At 36.5% G+C, this 11,593-nt stretch overlaps 1 protein-coding gene across 1 annotated transcript in view; it reads right to left on the reverse strand.

Annotated features, from left to right (window-relative positions):
• LOC106875862 (protein cramped-like) overlaps nt 1–11,593 on the reverse strand; it is a 45,345-nt gene that overhangs the window by 17,719 nt on the left and 16,033 nt on the right. Inside the window, exons 8-13 of the mRNA XM_014924163.2 lie at nt 11,298–11,335; nt 10,319–10,469; nt 7,542–8,260; nt 7,010–7,231; nt 5,679–5,771; nt 3,626–4,022 (exon numbers count right to left, since the gene is read on the reverse strand). Of these exons, the coding sequence (XP_014779649.1) occupies nt 3,626–4,022; nt 5,679–5,771; nt 7,010–7,231; nt 7,542–8,260; nt 10,319–10,469; nt 11,298–11,335 (1,620 nt within the window). The remainder of the gene's footprint in view (nt 1–3,625; nt 4,023–5,678; nt 5,772–7,009; nt 7,232–7,541; nt 8,261–10,318; nt 10,470–11,297; nt 11,336–11,593) is intronic.

Here is an 11,593-nt window from a genome sequence, read left to right on the forward strand (position 1 = left end):
AATAACTGACCCCAGGACTTACTCTTTGTAAGCTTAGTACATATTCTATTGGTCGTTTTTGCTGAACTGCTAAGTTACGGGGACATAAACACACCAACATTGGTTGTCAAGTGACGGTGGGGGAACAAACACAAACACACACATATATATATATATACAACGGGCTTCTTTCAGTTTCCGTCTACCAAATCCACTCACAAGGTTTTGGTCAGCCCAAGGCTATACTAGAAGACACTTGCCCAAGGTGCCATGCAGTGGGACTGAACTCGGAACCATATGGCTGGGAAGCAAGTTTCTTACCACACAGCCACTCCAGTGCCTATTCTGCATTTCTTTTTGTTTTTTAGATGGTTAAAATATAATTTTTAGAGTAGTCAAGAAATAATGTTTTAGGGTGGTTAAGATTATTTTTCTTATTTTTGGTAGAAATAGTTTGCTTAATATGGTCTGTGAGGTGTCCTACAATAAATAACTAAGATACCAGTTTCAACCTTATTAGGTCTCTTTAGGCTTTCATGAAGTAGCATATGACTACAAATAATGTTTTACATCTAGTTAAAAACAATTCAAAAGTATTCTTCTTCAGCAAAACTGGATACATTATCAGCAAGTGAATATACTTTCTATACTGATGGTCCTGAGCGGAGGTAGTACAAGACCAGCTAGTTTGAGGAACAGAGGCCACAATAGCAGTGTCAGCAAAGGATACAGAGTGAAGAAGCAAACAGCATGTCTGAAGCTGGAGAGCATTAGTGAGTGACTTAATGCCAACCAACTTTAGGTCTCATAGTTCTTTCATTTTTAAATACGTTTTAAAATAAAACAAATATTTCATTATTGAAGACTGCAAAGAAATTTTTGACATGACATCATGACAAATATTTTCCATGTTATAAATAATTTCTTTCTTTTGCATAAAGAAAAAAAATGCTCAATGTGGCACCATTGATTTTTCACAACTTTTTGATAATGCTTCTAATTCAGCTTTGATTGTCACCTTTGTAACTGTTTAACTTGCACTGTTTTCAACAATAACATCACCATTTTTCACCATCTTCTCTCTCCCTCTCGCCTTTTCCAACTGGTGGGTAGCCAAGCATCACCTCTACTGCAAAACACCTATTTCCTGACCCTCTATTCATATTCTAATGTGATATCACATGGAACTAAGCTACCTACCTCAATATGACTCCTACCTAAGTTGAGGGATTCATCTTGTAAGATATTTGGTGACCCCACAGCTGCTGGTACCATGCAAAAAGCACCCAGTACACTTTATGAAGTGGTTGGTGTTAGGAAGGGCATCCAACCATAGAAACCATTCCAAAGCTGACAGCAGAGCTATGCACAGTCTTCTGGTTTACCAGCTACTGTCAAACTGTTCAACCTATACCAGCATGGAAGGAGGATATTAAATGATGATGATCATCATCATCATCATTAGCAGTAGCAGCAGCAACATCACCATAATATCTACATCTGTTTTTCCATGCTTGTATGGGTTGAACAGATCCTTTTCAACACACAGCATCTCAGCATTTGTTGCATTCTTCAGTAAGACTCAACATTCTGAGATCAGCTTTTATCACTTCCATCCACGTCTTGTTCTTCCACACTTTTCTCCTGCATTCATACCCTGGCATTAATCTTTTATCTTTTACTTGTTTCAGTCATTAGACTGTGGCCATGCTGGGGCACCACCTTGAAGAATTTTTAGTCAAATGAATCAACACCTGCATTTCCTTTTAAACTTGGTACTTATTCTATTGATCTCTATTGCCAAACTGCTAAGTTATGGAGATATAAACACATCAACACCAGTTGTCAAACACTAGTGGGGGACAAACACAGATATATATTAGTATATGTATATAAATATATACGATAGGCTTCTTTCAGTTTCCACCTACCAAATCCTTTCACAAGGCTTCAGTTAACCTGAGGTTACAGCAGAAGATACTTGACCAAGATGTCACGCAATGGGACTGAACCTGGAACCATGTGGTTGGGAAGCAAATTTCTTACCACACAGCTACACCTGTGCCTAGCCCTTTACTCTGTCTGTTGTTATTCTCCTTGAACATCATGTGCCCATACGAATGCAATCTTTGGTCTTGCACACATCACACTCCTCTTATACCTAATTTTTCTCCCAGCTCATCTTTATCACATTGTTCACGCATGCTAATACCACACCCACACCCACATTAAACTCTGAGAAGTTAGACCATAGTACAATTGGTTGAAATATTAGATTTATGTGGCTAGACTACTAGCACTGAATGTTCTTTTAGTTGTACAAACAGAAAAGAAAATTACAAGTGAAATTTTTGTTTAAGTGAAAATATGCAATAAGCATCCAGTATCAGAAAACCGATCATATTTTACAAATACTTTGTTGGTTACAAGTTAAGGTAGCCTCTTTGCAGTTACTTGACATGTTATTAGCTTCAGCAGCCTTATCTCCCTCAAATCTCATTCCACTGTATATAAAAGCAAGGAAAGAAATAGAGGATATTCTAGAGACCTCTAAAAGAGCAATTTGGTTAAAGTTAGAATTTCTTTGATCAAAGGTTTCACGGTTCATTTGGTGCTAAAAAACAACAACTGAGTGGTTATGCTATGAATTATTAACATAATATATCAAGGATGCTAAGAAATGATACTGGCAAGTTTTAATTATAAGAAGTTGTGACAATTAATCATCATCATCATCATCATCATCATCGTTTAACGTCCGCTTTCCATGCTAGCATGGGTTGGACGGTTTGACTGAGGACTGGTGAAACCGGATGGCAACACCAGGCTCCAATCTGATTTGGCAGAGTTTCTACAGCTGGATGCCCTTCCTAACGCCAACCCCTCAGAGAGTGTAGTGGGTGCTTTTACATGCCACTGGCACGAGGGCCAGTCAGGCGGTACTGGCAACAGCCATGCTCAAATGTTGATTGGAATATCTGCAGAGGTATTTTCACAAGGAAGTAAATTGCTTCTGATATGACAAGCATTTCAGCCATAAGTATTCCATTTCCCTTTTTCAGGTCTCTAAAACTATATTCTGTATTTTATTTTTGTTTTGTTTTCTTTATTTAGAAGAACTGGATGTGATTCGAAGAGGATTTGGCTGCTGTTTCTAGCAAGTCAAGCAAAGACAGAGTAACTCAAAACAATCAGTGATAGAAATAGATGGGGAAAAAAGAAAATGAGTGAGAGTGACAAGGACAAAAAAAAGGGGGGTGAAGTGGATGAAAAGAAAGGAGAGAATGAAACGGGTAAAATATCTGTTAGGAACAATATATATAGTAAGAAACTCATGAGACAATATGGTAAGAAACTCACAGCAGCAGGTCTTCAAAGAAACCCACCTGTGGCAAGTATTTTGACCCTTAACTTCTCATACTTTAAGGGGGCTGGGTTGCATCCAGGTCATGACTCCTGGGTGCCCTTCTGCTGACATTTTCAAGCCACTTGGATATTGGGGATGTGTGCATTTAAACCGCTTGAAGATTTCATCTCGGTGTAGATGAAGTTGCCAAGTGGTATAAAATACAGGCACAAGTGTGAGTGTGTGGTATTGTGTAAGTGAAACAAAGTTTAAGAAAGAAAACCAAGTTATTGTTCTTACCTGTGTTGAATGAATTGGTTACAACAGCAGTTGCTGCAGACATAGAAGCTGAAGAAGTGTTTGATGCAGCTAGTCCAACTGAAGTCTGCACTGTTCCTTGCACTATCACAGGACTGTTTTGGTTGTGTACAGAAAGAGTACTTACAATTGGCTGTGTTAATACCTGAGTAGTGTAAGTATTAGACAAAGAAGAAACATCCCTAGTAGGAATCACAGTACTAGTCCGATTATTTACAGGAAGGAATGAGGCATCGACTGTACCGGGTGTTGCACTTGGCAACAACGTCAGTGTCATCATGTGTGGGTTTTCCTTTGGAAGAAGAGTCCGTTGAAAGAATACAGGCTTTTGTGCACTATGAAGCAATTTTCTACGATACCTTGTTGGTCTGTATTTATTCTACAAATCAAATAGAAATAAACTTTAGTAAATATTACAGGATATATCACAAGAACAGCTGAATGTGTTTAGGAACCTAAACACCTTGATATTTCAATGGACTTTTATCTCATTATCATCATTTAGCATCCACTTTTCTGAGCATGCATGGTTGAAAGTTCATTTGAGGCAGATTATCTACAGTGTGATGCCCTTCCTGTTGTCAACACTCACCTGTTTCCAAGCAAGGTAATAATTTCTCTATGGCCAGACATGTTCTTGCAGAATATTGGAAATGAATGACACTGCTTGTATGACTGGGGACTGAACCCGGAACCATATGGTTGGGAAGCAAACTTCTTACCACACCTCTGCCTGTAGTTTATAATTTAATTTCTAACATCTCAAATGTAGGCCACAGATATAATCAATTAGTGACACCAGTAATTGATCCAGAAAGAAATAAGATTTGAACCTGGATCATAAATGTATACAGCTAAATGCTACAATACATTTGGTTTATCATTCTTATTTCTTTATTGCCCACAGGGGGCTAAACATAGAGGGGACAAACAAGGACAGACAAGGAGATTAAGTCGATTACATTGACCCCAGAGCGTAACTGGTACTTATTTAATCGACCCTGAAAGGATGAAAAGCAAAGTCGACCTCAGCGGAATTTGAACTCAGAACGTAAAGACAGACGAAATACCGACAAGCATTTCACCCGTCGTGCTAACATTTGATGCCAGCTCGCTGCCTTTGTTTATCATTCTACCAATCTACAACTCTTTTGTAGATTATAATATTAAAAGGTAACTCTCCATACTGGTATTTCCATCAGTCTTATTTACTGCCTTCTACACTCACCTCTACCCCCATCTCTAACCATCCATTACAACCCCCTCATAGTACACCCCCTTCATCTGATCAACTGTTCATATCCCCTCTTAGGATCACCTTGTACCTTGAGAGTTTGCTCTGATATTCCATCACTACCTTCCTTTTATCTAATTCAGCCATGTATCTCTATAACAAGATACCTGTGTTTGTCGTTCTATCATACCAGACTTTCAACAACTCGTATATGGCCACCTAAACTTCTCAAATACTTCCCCTATTTAGAGGTGGTTGGGGCTTCTTTCTTTTCCTGTCTTGTAAGTTACTAGGTAACCTCACTAGTGCCAGTGACATGAGAAAAAAGGGAAAAAAAGCACCCAGTACACACTGTAAAGTGGTTGGCATTAAGAAGGGCATTTGTAGGAACCATACCTGGCTGTAGGAACCACACCAGGCTGTAGGAACCACACCTGGCTGTTGAAACCATACCTGGCTGTAGGAACCATACCTGGCTGTAGGAACCATACCTGGCTGTAGGAACCATACCTGGCTGTTGAAACCATACCTGGCTGTTGAAACCATACCTGGCTGTTGAAACCATACCTGGCTGTTGAAACCATACCAAGCTGTAGGAACCATACCAGGCTGTAGGAACCACACCAGGCTGTAGGAACCATACCAGGCTGTTGAAACCATACCAAAACTGGTATGGACTGGAACTTAGTGCAGCCTTGTAGCTTGCTGGATCCTGTCATATTGTCCAACTAATGCCAGCATAGAAAAAGGATGTTAAATGGTAATGATAATGAACTAATATGAAATGTTAAAAGAACTTACTATGTATTCATTTGTAACAAAAGTTTGTGGCAGTGGCCCTTTTCCTGGTATCACAGGTACTCGAAAAACTCCATCAACACGTTCAGAATCATCCTACCAAAATAATTGTAAATATGTTTTTATAATATACAACAATCAGATTGTGTGAGAGTGAAAACTTGTGAAAAGTTCACAAAAGGATTTCACATATTAAAAAAATAAAGGTATAATATTTGAAATTAGATTGTTAATTAATTACATGTAAAAGGTTAATCAAATTAAAATATGTTTAAATTCCAATACACGTAGATCAGTCAATTAAATATTGTGTACCACTAGTAATTTACTGTCTCTATAAGATTTCACTTTTGAAAACGGCCATCTCCTGGAACTTACAATCTTCCACTTCTAATGTAGAGTAGATATTTACAACAAGAAATATTCTCGAACAAGTTGTTGAAATATAGAATTTTGTTTATTTTTCTTTTACTTGTGTCTGTTAGAAGTGACTGCCCATGGCCTGTGCAGGTCTTCCAAAACCAATGAGATTGATGCCATTAACATTCTTCTTGGACTTTTTAAAATCAATACCTGCAGGAAAGATATGATTAGGGAGGTGTACCGATATTCTGAAAAGGGAAGTCTGGGCATAGAGTTTAGTACACCATTATAGAATTGGTAGAAAAAGAAGAGAGAGAGAGGATATTGTGTGCCTGTGGGCTGGAGGCTAGAGTGGGTCAATAAGTACTTTATGCCAGTTAATCAGGTGGCTATTTTGTTGATGCAGTCTCCAGTGATTGTGTGAATAGCTGCAACACCGTTCCAGATGTGAGAGCAACACTCCATTGTATGCCTCACCGAAGCTTTGTAGTGTATTAATAATTGTTGGGACCACTGAAGTACCTCCTGGCCTTGAAGTGAAAGGACTTGGTATACATGAAGAATTGTAATTAGCATGTTAACCGCTACATTTACCAATAGTGGTTCATCACAAACTTCACTCAATCGGCATATGTATTTTCATAATTTGAGAAAATATTTTATTCTAAATCTTTGACATGGTTTTGAGGAGATTTAAATAACATGAGTGTTAAATATTAAAGTTTAATTATGAAATATTGTAAAAATGCAAAAAAATTACATTTCCTTGTAATTAAATAGTATACTGTGTAACTGAAAATATGTGGCATCACCGATAAGTTCCAGTAACAGACTGTGGCAGTTAAAGTATCAAGACAGTGAACAATAATATTCTATTCAAGATTTTCTTATTCATAACATTAACCTCTGAAATTAAGTCTGAATTCATTATGTTTACAGCTAAATAAATTTATAGATACACAAATACATACGTTTTTTTCTTCTGTTTTTTGTTCTTTTTTGTCATGTGAACGTTTAACAGCATTTTCAGAATTTCCACAAGATTCCTTATAAATTGCACCATTTTTGGTATTATTTTGAAGACAAGTGTTCCTATTGATGTTTTTGTTCACAAACTTTGAATTAGTTTTTGCATCCGAAGGATTCAATAGTTTGCCACAAGCTTCGCAAACTTCGCAGCCAGCACTGTTAGCCTAAAAAGTGATAAACATACATGAAAAATGTTAACCCAAAATAACTTGAGAAATACAGAACTCTTGAGAAATGCAATAATTGTTTCTAATTTAGGAACAAGGTCAACAATTTTGAGGTAAGGTAGTTAGTTGATGCCACTGATTGGAATCTTATCCCAGAGGGATAAAAGGCAAAGTCGACCATGGCGGGATTTGAACACAGAATGTAAAGGGTCAGAAAAAATACTGCAAGGTGTTATTTCCGATGTTCTAAGAATTCTGCCAATGTATTACTCTCAAGAAATATAATAAAATTTTTTTTAAATTCTACCTTTCCACTTTTTGGTTTTTCATTTGACTTTGGTGCTTTAACTTTAACATAGTCCGTGAATTCCATTGTTGCCAAATGTACAAGTCTTCGCAGCCTATTGATGATAGTGTAAGATTCATATAATTTATCTTTAGAATCGGGAGATGTCTTTGACCAATCATATTCAAGTCTTATTGGTTCATCTTTGCCAAAAATTAGAAAAAGCTGAGCAACTGTCAAATTCTCGGCTTCTTTCATTGTCCACCCCTTTTTAGATTGTTCAAGAAGCTTTATTTTTATTTTTTCTAAATCTTCAGAAGTACGAATGTCTGTTGTATTAGGGGCTACAGATGAACTGTTTGATGTGACTGTTGTGGTGTGTGATGTGTTGCAAGATGTTACTGCAGACTTATTTTCATCATTTTTTTCAGACACTTGTGGAGACATTTCTAGTGTTTTGTTCTCTGCAGAATTCAACACAGGTTGACTAGAATTTTCAGAAACGTTGCTGCTGTGTGACATCATAGTATCGGGAAACATTGCATTGTCAGAACTCACATCAGCAAAATCTGTTGTTCCTGAAACTGTTACTGGACCATCGGATTCTTTTATGAAAGAACCTGAAAGAATTCCATCATCTTTGGCATTTTCAGAGGATAATTTTGGTGACTGTACAAAAGCAGCATCGCAGGAATTTTCATTATTTGTAGATACTATTGGCATTTTCCTGGTTTTATGTGCTGCAAAAAATAAATAAATAAATAAAATAAAATTGATAAAATAAAGTAAGCAATTTTTTAAATATAAATCTTAGGAAAGTAATAAATAGTTCCTAAAGTAATATAATTCTTCTACTCTTAATTATGTTGCTTGTTTCAGTCACTAGACTACATCCGTAGCAAAGTACTGCCTCAGCCTTTAAGAGTCTTAGGTGATTATCATAAAAACTTCATGTATTAAACAATTTCTTTTATCACCAGAAGAGCTCAAGACTCAAAGCTACGATATTAGACACTTGGCCAAAGTAACATGAAGTGGTTTCAAACATGGAATCACACAATCATAAAGTGAAATTCTTAACTGCATGAGGTGTCATAGTATCAAAATTACAACTTTTGAAACATCATCATCATCATTTAACGTCCGCTTTCCATGCTAGCAAGGGTTGGACAATTTGACTGAAGACTGGTGAGCCAGATGGCTACACCAGGCTCCAATCTGATTTGGCAGAGTTTCTACAGCTGGACGCCCTTCCTAACGCCAACCATTCCGAGTGTAGTGGGTGCTTTACGTGCCACCGGCATGAAGGCCAGTCAGGCGGTACTGGCAATGGCCACGCTCAAAATGGTGTTTTTTACGTGCCTACAAATGCCACTCTGAGTCATAAATAAGAAACAGACCAGCTGACATTTGATTTAGATTTTATTTCAAGTTCTTTTATAAATAAATTTATAATAAAAAGTTAAGAGTTGTCATGTTTTGGAATTAACGCCAGTGTATTTTAACAACAGTAATTCCTTTTAACTATTTTAGCCTCTTTTTTGCTTGGTAAGTAAAATCAAAGTGAAAGATTTCAGAATGTTGAAGGAATTAAATTGACTGAAGATGTTAATCATTATTGAGTAAATCTCTGATTAAAAGAGTTCCAGCCATTACCGTCTCTTCATTTTTGACAGACAGTGCATAGCCAAGACATTTCAAGACAGTAGGAGGTGATTTCTATTATTCGATGAGCAAATATATAGAGGCTGCTTTTGTTGACTCAATTAAAAATTCAGTTAGAAAGGAGAAATGCAACATATTCTTTCATTCTTTTACTTGTTTCCATCATTTGACTGCAGCCATGCTGGAGCACTGCATTGAGGGGTTTTAATTGAACAAAACAGGCCTTATTTCTTAAGCCTAGTACTTATTCTATCAGTCCCTTTTGCCAACTCACTAAGTTATGGTGATGTAAACATACCAACACTGGTTGTCAAGCAGTGATGGAGGGACAAACAGACATAAGAGACACACACACAGATATATAGAAGGAGTCTTTCAATTTCTGTTCACCAAATCCATTCACAAGGCTTTGGTCAACTTGAGGCAATAGAAAAAGACACTTGCCCAAGGTGCCATGCAGTCAGACTGAACCCAGAACCATGTGGTTGGGATGCAAGCTTCTTACCACATAGCAACGCCTGCAAATATAACACCGCCATCATTTAATGTCCAAATTCCATACTGGCATGGGATACCTTGACAGGATCAAAAGAAGCCAAAGGACTGCACCATGCCCCAGTATCTATTTTGGCACGGTTTCTATGGCCAGATGCCTTTCCCAATGTCAACCATTTTACAGCATGTACTGCATGTTTTTACCATGCTATGAGCACTAGAGGTTGCCAAAGAACTTGCGAGGCTACAAACCCCAGAGGAGCAACTTTATGCTAGGTGATGAAGAGTAAAGAGAGATAAAGTATGAGAGAAAAAGGCTGGAGCAAAACAGGTTCCTTGTTGTAGAGGAGTCACATGACTACTCATATACAAATGCAATATACTCATCATCAACATTTAACGTCCCTTTTCCTGGGACTCAACTTGCTAGAAAACACAACCAAATCTCCGTCAAATACACCTTACTGTGTTAAAAAAGAAGGAATGGCATATTTGATAATATATAGTATGTCTGAATGAGTCAATATATTCAGGGCTATAGTTCCACCTAAATCAGTGCTGACCTGACAACAACAATAGAAATTCAAATGTGACACACAAAGAGCTTCAATAAAATTAATTTAAAAAGTAAGAAGAACCTTTTATATTTGTATAATAGTTACTGAGCTTCAGATCAGGTTTTGGTGCTGTTTCTATTGCTTGAAGAGAAACTGGATAGCATTTACTGGACCTATGAGGGTATAATACAAGCTGCTTCTGACTTTCATCAAACGAGTTCAAACTTTCTTTCTAGGAAGGAGTGAAGGAAATGTTTCACTAAATATAAAACACTGCAAAATATTTGATGTCTCATGAGTGAAAGAGAAAAGCCTAAAGAAACGATTTTATCTGTTTACAAATACCATAAAAACCCATGTAATACATGCACTTTTTTCGCAGGGGTGCATAAATTACATGAGTAGATCATTTCCAGAATTTGTTTTGAAATTTTTGTTGTTGAAAAAAGACGTACAAAATGTAAACATTTGTACCAGAAGTTGACTCATTTAATGTCAGAATAAGTTTTTACAGAAAAAAATAATGGCTTAAATACACTTAATGAAGTTGACTTTTATTTATGCTGGACAGTATAATGCTTACTTTTTCTGTATAAATTTACTAAAAACACTAAATGGTTAACTAGTTTTTGAAGTCTGATGTTCATGCTGGGAAACACGGTCCAGACCATATTTTACATTGCTTGGAGTTTCTACCTATTGCAATGGAGCACATATTTAATTTCTCCTTCACAGTAAGCGATTCATAAGTTCTGCCCATACGAACAATAACGGTAATAACAAATTTTTAAGTTTGCTTGACATTTTATAAGGGATTAAAATTTCTATACTCTGTATCAAAGGTTCTAACAAGAATAGGTGGAAAAGAATTCTGTTTACATAATCAGCTTGAACAGTCAGTTGAGTAAAGTGTCATCCAAGCTGATGTGCATATTTATCAGCTTTGTTTTTGTAGGTAATTATTTTCCTGTGATCATAATTTGAGAAGACATAGCAGTATGCTAAAGATCGGACATAATCTCTTGTGGGCAAGAAATGTAAAATAAAGTTTATTACAAACACAAACTCCTTGTAATTTTATAGCTTTCAATGTGATACCTGTTAAGCAGAAATTATTTTTATTTAATGAAAATTTAATAAAACTATTCATAATTAAGTGAAATTATGCTAATTACAACTAAATTAAAAACCTTTTTCCTCTGGCTATATTGGCAATTCTGAAAACTTTTGGGTGTGAATTTTACATGAATAGAAGCTTTTTTAAACAAATTTTACCCTGAAAATCACCTGCGTAAATTACATGGGCTTTTACGGTAATTACAAATGCAACAAAAAACAAGTAGGGTAATTTAAATA

This window comes from Octopus bimaculoides, chromosome 16 (genome assembly GCF_001194135.2).
Source record: "Octopus bimaculoides isolate UCB-OBI-ISO-001 chromosome 16, ASM119413v2, whole genome shotgun sequence".
Taxonomy (NCBI): Eukaryota; Metazoa; Mollusca; class Cephalopoda; order Octopoda; family Octopodidae; genus Octopus; species Octopus bimaculoides.